Source organism: Arctopsyche grandis, chromosome 1 (assembly GCF_051622035.1).
Source record: "Arctopsyche grandis isolate Sample6627 chromosome 1, ASM5162203v2, whole genome shotgun sequence".
NCBI lineage: Eukaryota > Metazoa > Arthropoda > Insecta > Trichoptera > Hydropsychidae > Arctopsyche > Arctopsyche grandis.
Window position 1 is genome coordinate 36,515,802 of NC_135355.1, and position 21,810 is coordinate 36,537,611.

Here is a 21,810-nt window from a genome sequence, read left to right on the forward strand (position 1 = left end):
AGAATGTTTTCAAACAAAAAATGTGACTTTCCAACTCAATTTACTAGACGAGTGACGTTTTCATGAAAACTTAACCTCTCTATCTAACCTGGTACCAACTTATAGTTGAATTGTATTTTCAGTTGTAATATATTTTGTCCAATTGCAATGTAATTCGCCATATGAATCAACTTAACTGGGTAAGACAGAATATATTCCAACTAGTCATAATATATTACAAATGGAAGACACAGTTCAACTGTAACGCATTTAATCAAAAATCAAAAAGTCAAATAATAAAAAACTTATGTATAATATACGTGAAAATAGGTTTAATAACAACAAATAAAAGCTTCCAAAAAAAGTAACAAATTTTTGGTACTGTTTTTTTTCTCTTCCTGCTCAATTGTGCTTGCGTGTTAGTTACTTATGGAGGTCAGCTAAATTGTGAGCTATTCAAATATTACATCATCTACTAACCAAAGATCATTCAAGGGGAGACTGTCGATTTTTTTCCAAGTTTTTAATATTCCTAAATACATCTGCATTGAAGATGTATTTAGTACCGCATGGAATCCCAAATTTATTAGAATTGGAGTTTTAGATATTTTAATCCAGCGATAGATGACAGAAGATTGAAAATAGTTATAAGGATCATTTAACCTTGCCACAAGTAATTTAATTATGTAGTTGCAAAATAAACCAGAATTGCTAATATTTATTTATGATGCAAAAAAAATATTGCTTCAAAAAATAGTGTTTTTATACATTTATATGTATATACTCGTATAAATACTAATCACTTCATGTGCCTGTGTTATACCTTTCCCATGGTTTTACGACCATTACTTATTGACGCCTCCCCTAACATAATTATCAATTAAACCATGTAGTTCACACATATGTAAAAACCCAACTTTAATACTTCTCCCCCAGATTGTTATTGAATTATAAAACCTAAATATATTCGTCATCATCATCATCATTTACAGCCATTCGCCATCCACTGCTGGATGAAGGCCACTCCAACACTCTTCCATTCATCTATGTTTTGCGCAATTCTCATCCATCTCACCCCGCACATTTTCCTAATTTCGTCCACCCATCTTCCTCGCGGTCTTCCTTTTACCCTTTTGCATTCTCTCGGGTACCATTCAAGTACTTCTTTTGTCCACCTTTCGTCCATCCTTCTAACTAGTATTTCATAATTATTAAACTGTAACTAGTAAATTGTGATTAAACTACCCTACTAGTAACTTTTAACTGTAGCTAGTAATTTGTGTTATAATTCGAGACTTGTATCATAAATCTTAAAACATTTCTGCATAAATCTTGTTTATACAACTGCTTCTTTCGGAAATACATACATATATTATAAGCATGTCAAAGTTGTGTTTATGATTTTCTTGTGGATTAATAATAAAATTTCAATTGATAACTGGTTTACCTCGATAAAATGAACGAATAGTCAAAATATTATTTTTCTAAGTGCAATTTTATTTAATTCTCATATTAAGACAATTTACTATATTATCCCTATTAATTCAATTCAGATGCGTGTAAATACTAGTACGAGCTTTTAGCTCACAATTTTACCGATTTAAAAGTCAGCAAAACTTCCAATTGACCCTTTTAAACGAAAACAAAAAATAGTATGGCCAGAACACTATCCCAATAAACATCTTTCAATAGAAAATACTCAATATAAAGTAGTATTAACAGTGGGCATAGATCTATAAAAAAAGTCATATCTCGTCTTTGAACCAAAAAAGTCTTCATTTGTCGAACAGTGTTATTTAACGTCAATTAATTTATTTTCAACCTTTACATTCTGTTGTTCAATAAGTCAGGTATATTCAGGTTTTTTAGCGAAATGGATTATCTTACATATATTTCTGCTTCGTAAATCGTTTTTTTTTGTTCGAATTGTATAATAATAAAAAAATATTGTTCGAGTTGTATAATAATATAAAATTATTTAATTATATAATAATAAAAAAATATTGAATTCAATCATAATTTAATACACTTGTTCAAATATTATTTATTTATTGAAAATGGATGATCAAGATAAGTAATATACATTCATGTGTGTGTGTGTGTGTATTTTTTAACAAAGCGACGGATCAATGCATTTGTTATTTACATCTTTGACCAGACCTGTCTTGCAGATGCAAGCAGGGTAACAAGCAGCAGGTGGACCGCTGTTAGTAATTCCGACAGTTGCACAAGTTCTTAAGTAGGGATCTCCGCATTTGGCGTACTCTTCATTTGGGTCAGTGCACAAGAACGGAGCTGCAAATTAGGATGTTTAATGATGATTCAAAATGCATATGCAATTGATTGGGTTATTAGACATCGTCGTGCACTTACGACAGTCAAATGCAGGTATACACCAGTGGCGTATATTGGGTGTGTGCTAGGTGTGCGGCGCACACCCGTGAAAACCAAAGACCACATAAAGTAGTATTTTAATACAAAATAATGTGTTGTTGTATAAACAGGCATTGATGTGTATGGTGTATTTACCGCGTGCGCTAAATGTATGGTGTGGTGTATGGTGTGGTGTGCAGTCTGCAGCGTGTTGTGTGATGTTAGATGTAGTTTGTGCGCCGCGACGAGAGAATACCTATGCCGTGCAGCAAATTGGTGGGTTTGGTTGGAGTGTGCAGGCGGATATTCGCTTGTATAGGTTTGTTCGCGATATTAAGACGTACGGTGTGCTACGACTTCAGAGCACCGCGCAACAGTCGGCAATTGACCAATGCGATGCGACACGTGGTCTCGTACTTTTTCGCACATTCGTATTTTTATGGTCATTCGTATCTCAGTCATACCTCTAATAACTAATAATGGCTAACAGTGTTCAAGACATTTTAACTATTCCGTTTTCAAATAGAAGTTTTGAGATAAAATTAAAAATAATTAAAGATGGGAAACCGTGTCCGTCTCTTCCAAATTTATCCAGTTTGCATAAAGAAAAAACAAAAGTTTACACTAGACATTTTTGCGTTTCAAATTATAAAAAATTCGAATGGATTACAGGCTGTGAAATTCGATCCAAACTTTTCTGCTGGCCATGTTTATTGTTCTCCAAAGATATTAATGTGTGGAACAAAGAAGGATTTGCTGATCTCAACCATTTGACAGCAGCACTGAAGAAACACGAAGGATCGCAGGCACACGTTCAATCATTTCTTTCCATACAAATGTTTGGCAAACAACGAATCGACGTATTAATTGACAGTCAACGTAAAGCCGAAATAAGTCGACATAATGAACAAGTAAATAAAAATAGAGATGTTTTAAAACGAATTATTAACGCAATAATCTATCTAGGAAAACAAGAACTGTCCCTGCGAGGTCACGACGAGTCATGTAATTCCGTAAACAAAGGCAATTACATTGAATATCTAAATGCTCTTCGAGAATATGATTCTGTTTTAGATACTCATTTAAATACTGCTACTACCTTTCGTGGTACTTCTCCAAGTATACAAAATGACATAATCGAAGCAATCGCTCATGTTATTAAAGTTCATATAAAAAATGAAGTAGAGTCAGCAAGTTTTGTTGCTATTATTCTCGATGAAACTTCAGATATAATGACAAAATCACAGCTCTCAACAGTTTTACGTTTTGTATGTAAAGGCAATGTACATGAACGGTTTATTAGTTTTACAGACGTTAGTGCTGATAAAACATCTAATGGTCTATTCCGTCACGTGGTGAACATAGTTGAAGAATTTAAAATTCAAGACAAATTGGTTGGACAGACTTATGATGGAGCAAGTGTAATGAGTGGACACGTAAATGGTTTGCAATCCAAAGTCCTCAATGCTTATCCTTTTGCTCTTTTTACACACTGTTATGCTCATGTATTGAATTTAGTATTGCAGCAAGGTCTTTCTGATATTAAAGAAAGTAAATCATTTTTTCAAACTTTAAATGGATTGTCTACATACTTTTCAAAATCTTCCAAAAGAGTATTCGCTTTACAGGAATTTGTGACAAAAAGACTTCCCTCTGTAGCACCCACAAGGTGGAATTTTACATCTCGTTTAAGTAGCACAGTACAACAATACAGAAGTCAATTTACAGATTTTTTTCGACATGTTATAGAAAATTGTGAATTATGGGACACAGATACTGTTATAAAAGCACGAGGGTTTTTAGGCTTTTTAGAGGATTTTCAAACAATTAAACTTCTTCAAATTTTTTCAAAACTGTTTGGAATAACTGATGTTTTGTATAACATTCTTCAATCTAAATCTTCGGACGTTTTATATTGTTGTAAAAAAATTAATCATGTTTTGCAGCAACTGAAATACGAAAGGGATAATAATTTTGAAATGTTATGGAATAATTATTTAAATGAAAAAAATGATGATCATGATCGTAGGCCACAAAGATTAAAAAATTATTCAGAAGTAGAAGATAAAACTTCATTTCGTCAATTATATTTCAAAATAGTTGATAGCATAATCGCACAAGTCGAATGTAGATATTCTTCACTTTCCAAATTAGAATATTTCCACCTTCTTTGTAATGATAAATATGACGAATATAAAGAAAATTTTCCAAATGTTTTAATTAATAAATTAAAAGATTTTTATGGATCACTGTTTGATTATATTCGATTGAAAAACGAACTCATTGTGCTATATTCTAGCTCTGAATTTTCAGAGAAACCTGTTCATGAATTAATACAATTCATGACAAAAAATAACCTCGAATCTGGTTTTAAAGAGGTGTTTAAGCTGGGAGAATTAATATTAACGATACCAAGCAGTACAGCTTCAGCAGAACGTTCTTTTTCGGCGCTGAAAAGAATAAAAACTTGCTATAGAGGTACGCAAGGTCAAGATAGATTATGTGGCCTTAGCTTAATTTCAATAGAAAAAAAGTTATTGGTGGAATTAAAACAGAAAGACACATTCTATGCAGACGTGATTGAAAAGTTTATGTCTCAGAAACGTCGCATTGAACTTATGTATAAATAACTAATAAATTAAACATTTTTGTAATGCAAAACGAGTATTTTTTTTTAATTGCTAATTTTATACCCTACGCCCTACGGCATACACAGCACACCCGGTATTAACACCCACCGTCCGCCACTGGTATACACAGGCCTCCAGGCCCTCTAACAAAACCTTTTATGCATTGACATCCTGGTTTGCAACTAAGGTCGCCGTCGGCAGGTGGAGGGCATGTGATATGTATTCCATTTATCAGACGACACATTTCAGGACACAGTGGAATACAGGTAGTGAACTCTTCATTCGGCCTTGTACACACTATAATTTGTTAATGATGATCAAAATGGAATAATTTTTAAATACGAAAAATGTCATTAAGTAAATAAAATACTTAAAATATATATAAAATGATTTACTAACTTTTTACACAATTTCCATAGTTATCTTTTATGTATCCTTGTTTACATATACAACCAGGTATGCAAGCAAGCCCGCACGATGGACATGATGGTTGAGGTATACAATAGACGAAAATTTCATTTAATTTGCATTTTTCTGAAATGTGTATAATAATTTAATGTAAATTATAGTGACTTGGGTGAATTTTTTTCTTATACATGTAGGTTGGTATGAATGAGAATATTTTAAGTTGGCAGGCCTGACGTCGCTTTGCGCGTCACTCGAGCAATGGTCGAGCCCGAAGCGAAGACATTAAACGAGTTGCATAAAGACTTTGACTTTGAATATCCTCCCGCACACATTCATGGATCCCATATACATATATTACTTGAATGTTACAATATTTCAAATGATTATTTTTATAAATCCACTATCTGTTAAATTTTAATTCAAGATTTGTATAATTTTTGACAAAAACTATATGAACTTTTAGATTTTTAACAACGGATTTCCGGAAACTGTTGATTTTTAACAACGGGTTTCCGGAAACCCATGGAAACCATTAGGGTGACACCACAGGCATATAAAACATAAACGAGCGGAGGTGACCATATGAGAGCATTTCTTGGGCACATCAAGAATTTCCAATAATTTCCAAAAACTTTTGCTTGCAGCGCATTTTAAATAGAATCAAAAAAAAAAATGTGATTATGATTTGAGAAATGGCTCGGAAACTATCAAGTTTTTAAATTTTGTTTGATTGTAGTGTATAATAGTGTTGCGTAGGGGTGGGTGGAGGATCCAAGTAAAAGGCCAACAGTCGTTTCACAGCATTTATTGATGATTCAGGAGATACACGCAGTGTCACGGCTAAGTCCAGAATGACCTGAGATCGCTTACGTACCGCCTTATAAGGGGTAGATCTCTCAGGACGTCTAATCTGTTTACCTACTGTATAGTCACGTATTCGGATATGTATTCCCACGGTATGAGAAGTGCAATCATTGTTTAGCTTTCATGCACTTAGCTTGTCGCTAATCCCTAAAACCATTTACACCGGTCTCACGGTCTCTCAGGACGTCTAATCTGTTTACCTACTGTATAGTCACGTATTCGGATATGTATTCCCACGGTATGAGAAGTGCAATCATTGTTTCATGCACTTAGCTTGTCGCTAATCCTTAAAACCCACTTATACCAGTCGCACGGTATGCATTTAGTTAATCCGTTAACAGATATCCGTTACAGATAATCTTTGAACGGTCACAGTCTCTGGGATTCTATTCGCTTAATCCGCGGCGTACGTTACAATAGGAAGAACATTTAGATGAGAATGTAATATGTATTTTGTTGATTAAATGAAAATATAGGGGAGGGTGAGTATTTACTTAGAAACTTAATTTTCATATTCCAATATTGGCTCTTGGCTATTAAAGCTTGACTGATATTAAGAGGGCTGACACCAGCGCCTTGTCCATACAAACGTATTAAACTTCTCCCTTCCTCAATTATGGCACTAGAGAAATTATTTTTTAATATGATATGGATATTCACCATTGGCATGCATCTGTGCTTTTATTTTTTTGATAAGTTATTTTTTATAGGAGCTAGGAGCCACCAAACATCTATAAAATCGCCTCTTTTTTACACCCACAAAAAGAGTCCAGCGTGTTTATTTAACGGTCGATTTAAAAAAAAATACGCACACAGTTGCATAGAAAATATTTTTCTCTTATCGATGATGAAGTTTTTTTAAAAATTGGTCCAGTTTCAGAGGAGAAAATTGGAGAATACGAAACCTCGATTTTGTCGATTTAAAATACGTATTATCTGGTCGAAGCGCAACTGTCGCTTTCACTCAATATAAATATTGATATATATTGTCGCATTTACTCAATATATACATTCACTCAATATATATATCGAAGAAAGGAACGGCAACAAAATTAAGGTTTCGGGTGTACAGCCCTCTTAACTATAAGTGAAAAAAATATAAGTTTATAAAAATTATTATTTCTATTACATGTAAAAAAAATTTAATCCGATTCAGTTGGTGCTTCGGGAGATAATTGAATTCAAAAACATAAAAAAAAGAGGACACCTATAAGGGGAGGTACCATTTCGGGTCAACTTAAAAATTTGAAAAAAATTAACATCGTGTCGATAAGAATTTCAGTAACTGATACCAAGTTTCAGTTCGATAGGACTAACGGTGTTCAAAAAATCCCCAGACACACACACACACACATTTTTTTTCTAGATCATGAAAACGTGATCAGTAATCGATTCTGAGTTCGAAACAGTCAAAATCTCGAGTTCGAATTTTCGCATGATCACAAAACTTCATCTATTGTTACTACGTACATAGATAAAGTAAAAATAACTCACTGCAATTATGTGGTTTGATACACTTTCCGTAATGACGAACATATCCGTTTGTGCAGGCACAGAAAGGTGTTGTTCCGTGGATTGGACCAAATGGTTCTGGTGAACAAGTTGGCTCCTGACCTGTTCTAACTATTAACTTTTCGTTTGGTCCACATCTTGCTGGAAACGGTATTAGAATAAAAATAAATTGAACAGCAATTACATATAAAAGTTAACAAGAATAATCTCTACCGTTCGTAGATTTATTATTATCCAAAGCAAAAGCAGAACAAAGAAGAAAGAAAATTGAAAGTAATTGAAATAAAGCAGACATATTATGCAGATAAATTATTTCAACGAATCAAGTATAGTGAGAATATAACGATTAGTCCGTACTACTATTTATACATGTTGCACATGCTGCTAATTTATAGTAATGACATGTTGAATAAATATTTACTTTATTTTAGGGCTGCAAATCAATTAAATTAAATTCAATTTTATATTTAATAAATCTTGTTAAGTTTTGGAGAATAATCGTTCGAAGAATTTTTTTATATCATGTCCTTGCAACTACACTTAAGTTTTTGTGAAGATAGCGTTAATGGATTATTGTAGTAAATGTAAATGGTTTGGGTTTATATTATTTTAGGATAAATCGTAATTTAGAGAAGGAATCTTATTTTTGGAATAAATTGAATTTTCATTATAAATTAAAAGTTTTAAACTTTGCCAATAGTCTGAAATAAATACATACATTTCTCGAGAAATGTACTAAATGTAATTTAGATTTTTTAATAGTGAAAGAAATTTAAAATATGTACATTTATTTATTAAAAAAATACATTACGCACTTTGAAATTATCATATATGTACATGATACTACCATAATATGTATCTATATTTATTTTAAAAATGGTAATAAATATTGTATGAGCACATTTTATAAAAATTATTAATTTATATGATATAAGCGTAGAAGTAGAATGCATAGAATGGTCATTGTTAAAAAAAGTATCGTCTAAAAGCGAGCCATCGAAGAGAGATACGGAAAGTCAGAAGAGAGACAAGAGAGAGAGAGACGAAGTTTAGCAAATAATCAGCAAACAATGAACAAACTCTGCCGCGCAGAGTTTTTGTGGCAACATTTTTGGAGGCTGAGAGCGATTCTATGCATTCTACTTCTATGGATATAAGTAATTAAAAAACTTAAATAAATATAAACTATTTTTTGATATAATCAGTACAGGAACTTGTATTATACGTTATATATAATAAATATTATATACATAAATGTCATATGAAAAAAATAGAAAAACATAAAATATTTGTGATAATTTTTGATATTATAGTATTAAATACGTTTCAACGAGCTAGATGATAGGAGACATTTTTTTTAAACACAACTTTAATATCAGATAAGCCTTTATTAAATGAGATCTTACGATAACTTTGGAAAACGTAAAGGTCAATGGCAGAATCACAGAACATTTTTGATGTGAAATCACAACTTCATTGTTTACAAGCATCATTTTCAAACTTTTCCAAGATCTTAAAATAAATCGGAGTGAGTAAGTTTCGGCCATATATAAAAATTTTTCGATAGAACGGGCCCAAAGTGATTTCATTTTTTCTATATACAATCGCATCAACTATTTCTCCAGCGACTTCATCCGGTGTTGCACCTTTATTCGTTGTATTATCCATTTCTGAAACATTAAAATATAACACACGATTAAACAATTTATTACGTTTGTTTGTTCTTATACGTCTGAATGAAACTCAACTAACTTCCATATTTATCTCCGGTTGAAGTCAACGCATTTTTAGACAGATCAGTTTTCACATACGACGGACACACCGTCGTCACTCTGATATTATCTTTGTGCACTTCAGCTCGTAAGGAATCCGCAAATCCTAAAAGGGCATGTTTAGAGGCTGCGTAAGCCGACCGGCGAGGTAGTCCAATCTTTCCCTGCATAGAGTTAACGAAAACAATATGGCCGGATTTTTGTTTCAACAATTGTGGCAACACAGCTGCAAATACAAATCGAAAATACACCAAGAAAATCAATAAGCAGACAGCAATTCATTGTTAATTAAAGAAATACCTTTCGTAAAAGCGATTTGGCCAAAATAGTTGACTAGCATTATTTTAATATCAACATCTAATACTGTCTCGAAAGCCGAACCCCTATAACTGACACCACCGTTATTGATCAATATGTCTATTTTACCAAATATATCCAAGATTTTGCCAACGTGACCTGGTAGAGCATTTAAATCCGCAAGATCAATCTGCATGACGACAGGCACGTGTGCGGGCACTGTCTAAAATATCAATGGCCATTATTATCAGATTCATTCGATACCCTAATTCACATATACATAGTCATTGAGAAGTAGGGCTGAACATTTTCTTACAGGATGAATACTAAGCAGGTCGTTTTTGACTCTTTGCAGTTCGTCCAAGCGTCTCGCTGCAAGGACTATCCGACAACCTTCTGCATATAATTTATGAGCGAGAGCTTCACCGATGCCAGAACTGGCTCCGGTTATGATCACAACCTGAAATGTATATATTAATAAATTCTTTCTATTTAAAATGTATATGAAAATGTGTGTACCTTATCTTGGAGAGGTTCTCGGGGTCGAAGTGCGAGGATCAATCGAAATAATAAGAATGGCATGGTGATGGGGGCACATATGAATTTCAAAATCCACAAGCAAGAGTGCCATGAAGTGTTCACTCCTATTGCCATTTGATCTTTTTTCATATTCAAGCTGGTTGACAACTGACAGTCGACTGTGCTGTCATGTGTCAAACTGCAAAAGGGCATTCCAATGTTGATGTTTTTTCGCTTGCTGCCATTGAACGTTTATGAATGTTTATGCAATCAATTATGTTAAAAAAAATAAACAATGGTCAATAACTAATCGAATAATTTATTTTTTGCGGTTGACATCAAACAAAAATTACATTATTCACAGTTAATTATTACATTTATTACATACAAGGTTTTTGAATAGCTCTGACAACATTACATTATTACTAGTATTACATGTTATGTAATACTAGTGTTGAACCTATGAAATATCGGTTCAGTGATTACTAGTCAAATGTGAACCGGTCACAAGACAACCGGCGGCTCTAAATCGGTCACACGTGATCACCCGTCACACTAAAACTGGTCACACCCTAAAATCGGTCCATCAGTTTTCTCGTGACCGATTTTAGGATGTGACCAGTTTTAGGGTGTGACCAGTTTTAGTGTGACGGGTGATCACGTGTGACCGATCTAGCGCGACCGGTTGTCCTGTGACTGATTTACATATGACTAGTAGTCCGTTTACCGAAATGATGTGGCGGCTCGCTTATACGACATGGTCGAGTTTGGTTGCCTTCCTGCGAGTGGGGACCAACCCGGCTGGGTTCGGAGAGCTACTACTCACTCTGTCTTCAGCTGTCATATAATAAACACGTGCATTAACATGCCAGTCGTCTCATTCGTTCATCCTCCATAATATCATCGCATGGGTGTGGGCCAATTAAGTTATTAAATAAAAAAATTAAAAGAAATGTGTCGGTCTTGTGTTCGATCCGCACGCGGCCGAATTTTTTTCAAATACATTTTAAATATTATGGAGAGCAGGCGATTGATTGAAACGCGGTGTTCGGCTTCGGGAAACCATGTTTATTGGTTCAGGTACAGCGAGTGTGGGAGACGAGAGAGGTGTTGTCGGTTGCGAGGTCCGAAGGGAAGAGATAGCTTCCCGTCGCGCGCTGACCGCCCTCGGGGCGAAAACACCTCCGTTTACGGCCAGCCTTTGGGGTTGCCACAATACTCCCCCCTTAGCCTTGGCGATACCACTTAGCTGGTACCCCAGCGTTACAGACGAAATAATGTCTTATAGTTACAGAAGCAAAATAATATTACAGTTACTTCCGACCTCTCTCGTGTCCTTTCTCTTGGTATCACACAAGTATATCAAAAAAATGCATGTGGACCACGAATGTACACACATAAGTAAACTAAAATACACATCAATACAACATAAGTAAATCGAATACACATCAGTACAACATAAGTAAACTAAAGTACACATCAGTACAACATAAGTAAACTAAAATACACATCAGTACAACATAAGTATATCGAATACACATCAGTACAACATAAGTAAACTAAAATACACATCAGTACAACATAAGTAAATCGAATACCCATACTTTCCACGGAAAGGTAAACATAGAACAGTAAGGAATAAAGGTTTTGGAATTTCGCTTCCCGGAGCTACGGCGTATGTGGAGGATCGTACAATTCATAACAGCCACCATTAGTTATAAAGACTGACAGTCTAATGTACACACGGAATGAGATCGAATAGCAGCGACTCCACGCTAGGCACACAAAAATAATAATATACCCATTACATATGGTAAGGAAAAAAAAAATCGGAATACATAGATAGACAAGAACACAATCATCTAAGGCTATTGCAATTAAAGCATTAAACTATAACAATATTTGAATAACTGATTATTCTAGGTAGAAATGCATTCCTGAAACTTCCGTGTGGCTATGGGCATTTCATGAGAAGCTAACATGTCATCATAATTGGGGTAGATACTAATACATATGCGAGTGCTTAATTACTAGTCCCTAAATCGAGCAGGAATTTGCGTGGTTCTTCCAGTGCGGGTCGTCGATGATGTAGGCATTGGTACTGACGGTGGTAGAGATTGCTCTGGAGGTGATGGTGATTGCTCCGACGAGGTCGGGGGTGGTCCAGGTGATAGCGCCAGTTCTAAGTATGCTGGCTTAACTCGGTCCATTGCCACGTTCACTTCCTTTCCCTTCTTCCTGATAGTCCAAATGTTGCCGTTTCTTTTTACAACTTCGAAAGGTCCTTGGTACGGGGGCTGGAAACCTGTTCGTGCTGCGTCGTGGCGCAGGAATATGTGCGTGCACGACTGCAGCTTTTGCGGTACGAAGGTCCTTTCTGTCCCGTGCCTTTTTACCGGGGACGGTCGAAGTTCTTCCATTTGCCGGCGGATTCTATTCACGAATTGGTGTTCGGTTATTGCCCTATTTGTGGAGAACATCTCTCCCGGTAACACCAGGGGTGTCCCGTACACCATCTCTGCTGCCGAGGCCTTAACGTCTTCCTTCAGTGCGGCTCGGAGTCCCAGTAGTGTTGTCGGGAGCGCATCGACCCAATTGTCGGTTGCCTGAGCCATGATAGCGGATTTCAATGAACGGTGCCATCTCTCAATCATCCCGTTGGCTTGAGGTCTATACGGTGTGGTTCTTTGTCGCCGGGTGCCTAGGATTTTCGTCAGCTCGGCGAATAACTCTGATTCGAATTGGCGCCCTTGATCGGTTTTGACTTCCTGGGGGACTCCGAATCTGGCGATCCAGCCTCCGTAGAAGGCTTTGCCGACTGTCTCTGCCCGTATGTCGGCGATTGGTATTGCTTCCGGCCAACGGGTGAAACGGTCTATTACGGTTAGGCAATATGAGAACCCTTGCGACAGCGGGAGTGGCCCCACTATGTCCATATGGACAAATGCGAAACGGTCGCTCGGCAGGTCGTACTCGGTGATCCCTGCCCGAGTGTGACGGCTGACTTTAGTGCGTTGGCATGTAATGCACGTTTTTGCCCAATGCCTAACGTCTTTTGAAATACTGGGCCATATAAACCTTCTCCGTACCATGTCGACTGATGCGCGGGTTCCTGGATGGGCCAATCCGTGTATTCCGTCGAATACTTGACGCCTGAAGCGTTCTGGAATGTAAGGGCGAGGTCTGCCCGTTGATATATCGCACCAGATCTCCATATTGCTCTCCGGTTCAGGTATCCTGCGCCACTGTAAGCCGCTTGCGGTGTTCTTCCTCAGCTTCTCTAGGTTGGCGTCGTCGAGCTGAGCTTTTGCCAGTTCTTCGTAATTGATGCTATTGGGACAGGCGATCGCCTCCAGGCGAGACAAGGCATCTGCCACTACGTTCTCTTCTCCAGCCACGTGCTGTATATCCGTGGTGAACTGGCTGATGAAGTAAGCCTGCCGAATTTGACGCATGGTACCTTGGTCGGCTTTCTTTTTGAAGATAAACTGCAGTGGCTTATGGTCGGTAAATACCACAAACTTGCGGCCTTCGAGCATTACTTTAAAATGTTTAATGCCCTGGAATATGGCGGTTAGCTCCCTGTCGTACGTGCTGTATTTGGTTTGGGCGTCTGTCAACTTTTTCGAGTAAAAGGCGAGTGGCTTCCAGACGCCGTCTTGGCGTTGTTGGAGTACTGCTCCGACAGTGCTATCTGAAGCATCGACTGCGATTGAGAGTGGCGCTTCCGGGTCCGGGTGTACCAGCAATGTAGCGTCTGCCAGCTGGGTCTTGGTTTTTTGGAATGCTTCATTAGTGAGGGAAGTCCAAGCTACCGGGGTTTTGTCGTTTTTCTTCGAATTTTTCAGGAGGTCGTTCATCAGTCTTTGGTTCTCCGTCGCGTGGGGAATGAACTTCCTATAAAAGTTGACCATGGCTAAGAACCTCCTGAGGTCCTGGACTGTCCGAGGTTTGGGGTAGCTTCTGATGGCTTCTACCTTCTCCGGAGATGGTTTAATTCCATTCTTCGTAATCTGATGGCCCAGGAATTTCACCTCTGGTTTGCCCAGCTCGCATTTGTTGGCATTAATTCTTACTCCATAAGCCTGGAGTCTTCCGAAGACTTGCCTCAAGTGCTCTTTGTGCTGGGCTGGGTTCTGTGATGCCACGAGTATGTCGTCGATGTAAATAAAACAGAAATCCAGGCCTCTGAGAACTTCGTCCATGAATCGTTGAAATGTTTGCGCTGCGTTCCTTAGGCCAAACGTCATGCACGGGAATTCGAATAGGCCGAATGGTGTGGTTATCGCAGTTTTTATGACGTCTCGTGGCTCCACTGGAATCTGGTGGAACGCCTTCACCAGGTCTATAACCGAGTACAAACAGGTGTTCATCAGATTATGATTAAAGTCCGCCATGTTTGGGATTGGGTACCTGTCTGGTACCGTGCATGCGTTCAACTGCCTGAAGTCTCCGCATGGGCGCCACTCGCCAGTTTTTTTCTGCACCAGATGGAGTGGGCTGGCCCAACTGCTGCTGGATGGCCGGCATGTCCCGTCTCTCTGCATCTGGGCGAACTCTGCTTTGGCAATTTTTAGTTTGTCCGGAGCTAGCCTTCTGGGTTTGGCAACTGTTGGTGGCCCTCGGGTTTCGATGTGGTGTGTCACCGAGTGCTTCTTGGTGGTGGTCGACTTTTCGGGGCGAGTGATATCGTCGAACTGAGCCAACAGCTCCTCATACTCTGTGGGGCGAGATACGACCCGCAACCCTAGTGAATGACCCGTTTCGATGCCGACTTGGCGTGACTGCGTTGTCTGTGCATCGGTCAGTCGGCGCCTTTTCAAGTCGACGATGATGCCGTACTTGGCGAGGAAGTCAGCTCCGATTATCGCTCGTGGAACTGCCGCCACGATGAACGACCATGGATATTGGCGTCGGAGACCGATGTTCACCACCATCTCTTGTGTTCCGTATGTGGCGATTCGCGATCCATTGGCGGCACGAAGTTCCAATTGCGCGGGTCGATTGCGGTTCTCTGGGGGGGCGGGGAGAACGGAGACGTCGGCACCTGTGTCGATGAGAAAGCTCATCCCGGTTCTCTGGTCTCGAACGAAGAGACGAGAGTTGTTAGGCCCGCCGGTTGTTGAGTTGACCGACGGGCTTACTCGTTTCCCGCTTTCTTGAAACTGCACGGTGGTTCGCATCTGAACGAGCGGTTACCGTACCTCTGATGGAACCGACACGTGTCGAACGTTGTCTTGTTATGGGGGCCGCGGTTTGAATTCTTCGGTCCTCTTCGCTCTTGCGCGCGCAGCATTTGTTTAATCTCCTGCATGCTCTGGTCTGCCGAGGCTATCCAGTCTTCGCAGTTCCGCAACCTAGCTTCTACGCTGGAACGGTGTGGTGCTGGAGGTGCGTGGGTGCGTGAAAAGGCGTCCACGTGCGGGCACGGTGCGGTGCTGGGGTATTCCGCGGGAGCGGGGGCGGGGGCGGTAGCGGGGGCCGGGGCGAGGGCGGAGGCTGAGGGGGCAGCGCTTAGCTGGAAAACGTCGACCGGCCGCTGTGTCTCGAAAACGCGGTCTGCGACCGCCGTCAGCTCTTTTATGTTGGTCGTCGTCATCGTTGCGAGCGCCGACTGCACGGGAACTGGAAGTCTTCGCGTCCACATGACTCTCAAGAAATCTGTCGAGCACGTGTTGCCCGCGGTCGCCTTCATGTGGAACCACAAGTCTGATGGTCGGCTGTCGCTGATCTGAAGATTCGCCATCAGTCTGTTGATGCGATTGTCGTGGCTGTCCGAGAACGCCTCTACCAATCTTCTTTTGGTAGTTTCATAACGGTTTCCCTTGGCCTGCTCCAAAAGGATGTCTCGGATGAGCGGGAGGAACTTGTTGTCGAGGAGTCCCACGACCGTGGCGAATTTCGCCTCGTCCGACTTGATGAGCGCGCACGGAAACTGCGTTTCGAGTCGTGCGAACCACAGCTCGGGCGCTTCGTCCCAGAAGGGCGGAACGCGCACGGCTATCCTCGCCACTTCTATCTCTGCTCCTGAATAGGCTTCTGCCGCGGGGGTAGAGGCGGGGGTGGCGGCGGGGGCCTCGTCGAGAAGGCCTGTGATGATGGGCGCCATGCTTGTACCGTACGTTTTTGACAGCTGCGTGTTTTGACAGCTGCGTGTTTTGACAGCTGCGTGTTTTGACAGATGCGTGTTCTTGTTTTGTAGGGGTCACCAGTTATGGAGAGCAGGCGATTGATTGAAACGCGGTGTTCGGCTTCGGGAAACCATGTTTATTGGTTCAGGTACAGCGAGTGTGGGAGACGAGAGAGGTGTTGTCGGTTGCGAGGTCCGAAGGGAAGAGATAGCTTCCCGTCGCGCGCTGACCGCCCTCGGGGCGAAAACACCTCCGTTTACGGCCAGCCTTTGGGGTTGCCACAATATATTTAATTAAATTGTTTAATATGAAAGAAATTGTAAAAACTTCTTTCGTACCTTTGTACATTTAACAATAGAAAAAATAATTAATTAAATAAATTTTCAATAGATGGCGATAAATGCTCAGAAACTTAGCGCCATTTATAAGCCTAAAGGAAACATTGGCATCAAACAGTATATATGGAAGTTTTTTTATTTTGTTATTATATTCGTTTTGTTGGCATTGTTTTAGCTGTGACGTACATATATATGTTGAATCGAAACGACTATTATAGTACGGCGTGCGTTATCTTACACAGACACAGAGACAGACACACAGACACGCAGAATAGCGATATTATATATATGATTACTTTCAGTGCCGGTTTTAGGGGGGGGGGTCAGGTGGTGCCCGAGGGCGTACTCGGCAAATTCTAGTCAAACAATCTACTGGAAAAAGCCGAATTCAAAATCTGATATTATAAGTAATGAACTTATCAATTTCTTCCTTTCTTTCAAATAAAATTCAAGGTAAAATTAATCCACTCAATGTATAAAATTTTATAAAACGGCATAATTTACAATAATTATATCCAAACATTTCAGTTTCTATGCTTTTGCTGACGCTGCCTGAAACTGTAGAAAGGTCCCAAGGCCAGGAAAAAAGAGGATGGTAATCTAGTTTTTTTCTAACGATGTTTAGAAAAAATTGCCCGAGGGCGCTATTGGGTGTAAGGCCGGCACTGATTACTTTGAACTAGAAAAGTTAATTTTTTTATCTCACACAGGTGTATTTACCGAATTATGTCAGGCAGATTAAAAATATATGGGAAATAAACAGGAGACACACTATAGTTGTTGGCCATGATAAGGTCATTGGTCACTTGGATTTTAAGGTTAAAATCTTTTGCATATTCTTTGGTGCTGGTGTTTTTACTGTTAATGGATATCAATCAACTATTTTATCTTTCTAGTGGCCAATAACTCTACCCTGGTCAATAACTGTAACACTTGAACAATTTTGGAAATGGATAATAAAAGAACATTCGAAATCTGTCGAGTTCATCAAATTTTTCAACAATCCTTTCGGTCTGTTTCGAATTACAAATTTGTAATTTAGGAACTAAAGAGTGTTTATATATTAAATTTGTTATTAGAATTTACTTCGAAATAGTGTATAATGCAAGTTTGGCCATAAACCTTTTATGAAAAAACTAATTTTTCTATAGAATGGTTCAATTATAACATCTAATTTTTCATGTTCTATAGCTTTGATAACTTCTGACGCCGTAGTTTTGGATAAATTTGAATCTCTCTTGTCATCACCATCAATACCTAAAAATATAATTAATTAACTTCACAATAATTAGAATGAAAGCACATACATTTAAACCATCAGGAATGCAAATACTTTACCTAAATTTTCATCAATATTTTGAGTATGCATTTTTGGAATGCAAATCGTAGTAACTTTTATGTTTGTTTCTTGAATTTCTTCACGTAAGGTATTGGCAAAAATGAGAAGGGCATGTTGTGAAGCCCCAAACGAAGAATATAAAGGATCTGTACATATTCCTTGCGACGAGCTTACAAAAACGATATGTCCTGATATATTGCTTAACATATACCTCAAAACGGCTGAAAAGATATACTGTTTATAAATATTCATATTTATAATCCAAATCTTAAAAATATATATATGTATATTATTTGCTCACCTTTTGTAAGTGCAATTTGAGAAAAATAGTTATTCGTCATTATTTCCATGTCGGTACATATGGCAGTGTTTATAACTTCACCGATGAAATTTATATTTGCGTTATTTATTAATATATCAATGTGACCATATAAATTTACAATACTTTCAACATGATTTTGAACATTGTCCAACTCGGAGAGATTAATCTGCATGGCGATAGGAGTATGGGTTGGATATTGCTAAAATGACAATCATTGAAGTATTTATAAATATTCCAACACTGAATAAATAAAGTTGAAATCTTAAATTGTCAATAGTTACCGAATGCAAGGATGAAAGATAGAGTTTAATTTCATCAAGCCGATTAATATCATTTCCAATGAGAATCAGATGACATCCACGCTTATAAAACTTCTGTGCTAATGCTGCACCAATTCTTGAACAACCACCAGTGATCACAACAATCTAATAACACATCAGAATTCATTTATATTATTCAGTTTAATAAATGGTCTAATAACTTTTACAGAGATTATTATGATGTACATAAATATTGCAACGACCCGGCATTGCCCGGGAGGCTAAAAGTTGAACAATAAACCCCTTTCAAAGACTCGTTCACGTTCAAAATCCATATGCTTTCAAATTTTCAGTACTATGATAAAATAAATCAAGTTTGATGACTTCAAATTGAAAACTGCAGCTTAGCATTGCGGATAGACAAACAAATATTGGTGCCGGTTTAGCGTGCATTTAGAGTACCTTAAGGTAATTGGTTTAGCATGCAGTCTACCTATCTACATATATTTATAGGAATGGTCAGATAAACAGGTTCATTTTAATTTAATTATAATATTTAATTTATACCAGGAACTATAATTTATACGTGGCCAGAAATATTTTATGTATATTTGATACAAATATTATTAGTATTATACAAAGTACATAAATACATGTCAATTAATATTCACAGAGATATCTATGGTCAAATTTGTAAATTTGTAGTATTTTAAACAATTCAGCGAAATTCAGTAAATACATATGAATTAACATCCACAGAGATATTTATGGTGAAATTTGTAAATTTGAAGCATTTTATACAATTCAGTGAAATACGAGATTTTGCGAGAAAATGGGTAAGGTTGCCAATTTGTTGGAAGCGTTCATGAAAATTAGATAAATTGGCAAACTGTGATAGGAAACAATCAAGTTTCAACATTCTCTATTATTCTCAACATTCTGACCGTCAACGTTTTTCGACATATTTTAACTATATGTTTATGCTTTAAGAGGGCTGTACACCCGGAATCTTAATTTTGTTGCCGTTCCTTTCTTCGATATATATATATTGAGTGAATGCGACAGTTGCGCTTCGACCAGATAAAACGTATTTTAAATCGACAAAATCGAGGTTTCGTATTCTCCAATTTTCTTCTCCGAAACTGGACTAATTTTTAAAAAAATTTCATCATCGGTATGAGAAAGATATTTTCTATGCAATTTTTTTTTAAATCGACCGTTAAATAAGCACGCTGGACTTTTTTCGTGGGTGTAAAAAAGAGGCGATTTTATAGATGTTTGGCGGCTCCTAGCTCCTATAAAAAATAACTAATCAAAAAAATAAAAGCACAGATGCATGCCAATGGTGGATATCCATAGCATATTAAAAAATAAGTTCTCTAGTGCCATAATTGAGGAAGGGAGAAGTGTAATACGTTTGTATGGACACGGCGCTGGTGTCCAGCCCTCTTAGTTGTCAATCACAATATGACAATTTTATCATTAAATATTTTTTATTAATCACATTTCTGCATTTTCAGGGCACACAATGAATGGAGATAATAATTAATTGAAAAAAAGTCACATTCCTTGTATAAAATGTTACTAAAAATATATTGAATTCATTTTTTTTGGAAAATGCACGCTTAACCGGCACCCAAATATTCATCTTTATATAGTAGAAGATAAATTATAAATAAGTTGATTTTTTAAGCATATTATTGACCAACCATTTAACAATCAATTCATGCAAATATACTATCCAATTAAATACAAACCATATGTAATGTATCTAGAATTATATAGAAATTAATTCAATACAAATTAAATATGAAATATGAATCTAATATTTTTAATAATTATGTATATTATTCACTAGCAGATACATATATGTATATGTACAGCATTGTTGGAGCTAAAATTGTAAGTCTGCAGAGGTTAAATAAATAAAAAATCTAATTTTGTCTTGGGAGACGCCGAGTATATTTGCTGGTTGATAAGCAACTACACACAGTCTACATATTAATTATCGAGCAATGAAAGTATCATAATAATATATTAGATTGAAAATGAACGAACTTAGACAAAAGCAAACTTTCAAGTAAATGTGTGACATGTAATGATTGTGTTGAAATAACGTCATCTAATAAGTACACATGTATCAATGAATTTGTGAAAATGATAAATTTAAACAAACCTTATTTTGTAGTTCGGCCTTGTTCATCTTTGCAAACACTTGTGGACACGAAATTCGAAAGTGATAAGTTGAAAGTTAAATGGGAAATAGATTTTTGCACGTTCACCAAATAGTGTTTTACCATTTACAGGATGGTCAAGGTGATGGCGATTTCAAAATGACAGTGTTGACGATTCAACAGCCGCAGCATCAATGACACTGACTTCAAGTGAAGTCGTTTTTAATACGTTACGAAATTTCAAAACGTGTTTTATGACTAAACAACAATATGTAAATAATGGAAAATGTAGTAAAAAGCTATTTCAATGATATTACATATTTTTACAACAGTATTAATAGTTGTTTATGATAATTGAGATGCGAATATAGCTACTATTTCATAGCAGACGTGAAGCTGCAATTAATCTTTTTTATGTAGATTTCGTCAATATTTGAGGTTTCATTGTTGATGGAGTCATCGAGGTAAATTATAATGAAAAAATACACAGGATTTTCCTCTATTAACGGTATATCTATGTAAGTGCTAATGTACACATGTATGCATTTTAATGTACCGCATTCAAAAACAATGATAGTCCATCAAAATATGCCGTGATTATTCGAGAACTCTTCAGTACTAAAAAAATAATATAATGTATGTATTACGTTCTACAAGTTCTCTTAAAGCATTGATGTTTCAATTAAATAATATTATCGTATTTAAATTATATATTTAAAATTTTGTTCTGAGGCTTGCTTAGTATTTAGGTATTATATTTAAACTAGTGTTGTACCCGATGAAATATCATAGCATGGGTGTTGGCATATTATGAGGGCTGTATACCCGAAACCTTAATTTTGTTGCCGTTCCTTTCTTCGATATATACATATATTGAGTGAATGCGACAATA

At 37.3% G+C, this 21,810-nt stretch overlaps 4 protein-coding genes across 7 annotated transcripts; all 4 read right to left on the minus strand.

The window, feature by feature from the left end:
• Positions 1-1,980: 1,980 nt before the first annotated feature.
• On the minus strand, positions 1,981-8,177 carry LOC143918898 (zonadhesin-like). Of its 2 annotated transcripts, none has more exons than XM_077441002.1 (5): positions 7,980-8,177; positions 7,749-7,907; positions 5,382-5,516; positions 5,091-5,279; positions 1,981-2,274 (listed from the first exon to the last, which is right to left on the minus strand). In XM_077441002.1, the coding sequence occupies exons 1-5, from the start codon at positions 8,059-8,061 to the stop codon at positions 2,090-2,092; spliced, it is 750 nt and encodes a 249-aa protein (XP_077297128.1). In that variant the 5' UTR covers positions 8,062-8,177; the 3' UTR covers positions 1,981-2,089. The 2 variants fall into 2 exon arrangements, with proteins under 2 accessions (XP_077297128.1, XP_077297137.1); XM_077441011.1 differs by having other exon boundaries at positions 1,985-2,274; positions 5,136-5,279; positions 7,980-8,165.
• Positions 8,178-8,542: 365 nt separating this feature from the next.
• LOC143918911 (dehydrogenase/reductase SDR family protein 7-like) lies at positions 8,543-10,753 on the minus strand. Its single transcript, XM_077441022.1, has 5 exons — positions 10,355-10,753; positions 10,152-10,295; positions 9,839-10,058; positions 9,519-9,764; positions 8,543-9,436 (listed from the first exon to the last, which is right to left on the minus strand). Exons 1-5 carry the CDS (start codon positions 10,565-10,567, stop codon positions 9,240-9,242), a joined length of 1,020 nt encoding a protein of 339 aa, XP_077297148.1. The 5' UTR covers positions 10,568-10,753; the 3' UTR covers positions 8,543-9,239.
• Positions 10,655-21,145, minus strand: LOC143918919 (dehydrogenase/reductase SDR family protein 7-like). 3 transcript variants are annotated; one of them, XR_013261167.1, is made up of 6 exons: positions 20,921-21,130; positions 18,766-18,909; positions 18,464-18,683; positions 18,162-18,383; positions 17,671-18,080; positions 10,655-10,926 (listed from the first exon to the last, which is right to left on the minus strand). XR_013261167.1 is itself a non-coding variant. In XM_077441033.1 (5 exons), the coding sequence occupies exons 1-5, from the start codon at positions 20,945-20,947 to the stop codon at positions 17,899-17,901; spliced, it is 795 nt and encodes a 264-aa protein (XP_077297159.1). In that variant the 5' UTR covers positions 20,948-21,145; the 3' UTR covers positions 16,972-17,898. The 3 variants fall into 3 exon arrangements, 2 of the variants coding, with proteins under 2 accessions (XP_077297159.1, XP_077297172.1); XM_077441033.1 differs by lacking the exon at positions 10,655-10,926 and having other exon boundaries at positions 16,972-18,080; positions 20,921-21,145; XM_077441046.1 differs by lacking the exons at positions 10,655-10,926; positions 20,921-21,130 and adding an exon at positions 18,991-19,143 and having other exon boundaries at positions 16,972-18,080.
• LOC143917801 (uncharacterized) lies at positions 15,495-16,463 on the minus strand. Its single transcript, XM_077439394.1, has one exon. The coding sequence runs from the start codon at positions 16,461-16,463 to the stop codon at positions 15,495-15,497; it is 969 nt and encodes a 322-aa protein (XP_077295520.1).
• Positions 21,146-21,810: the final 665 nt, after the last annotated feature.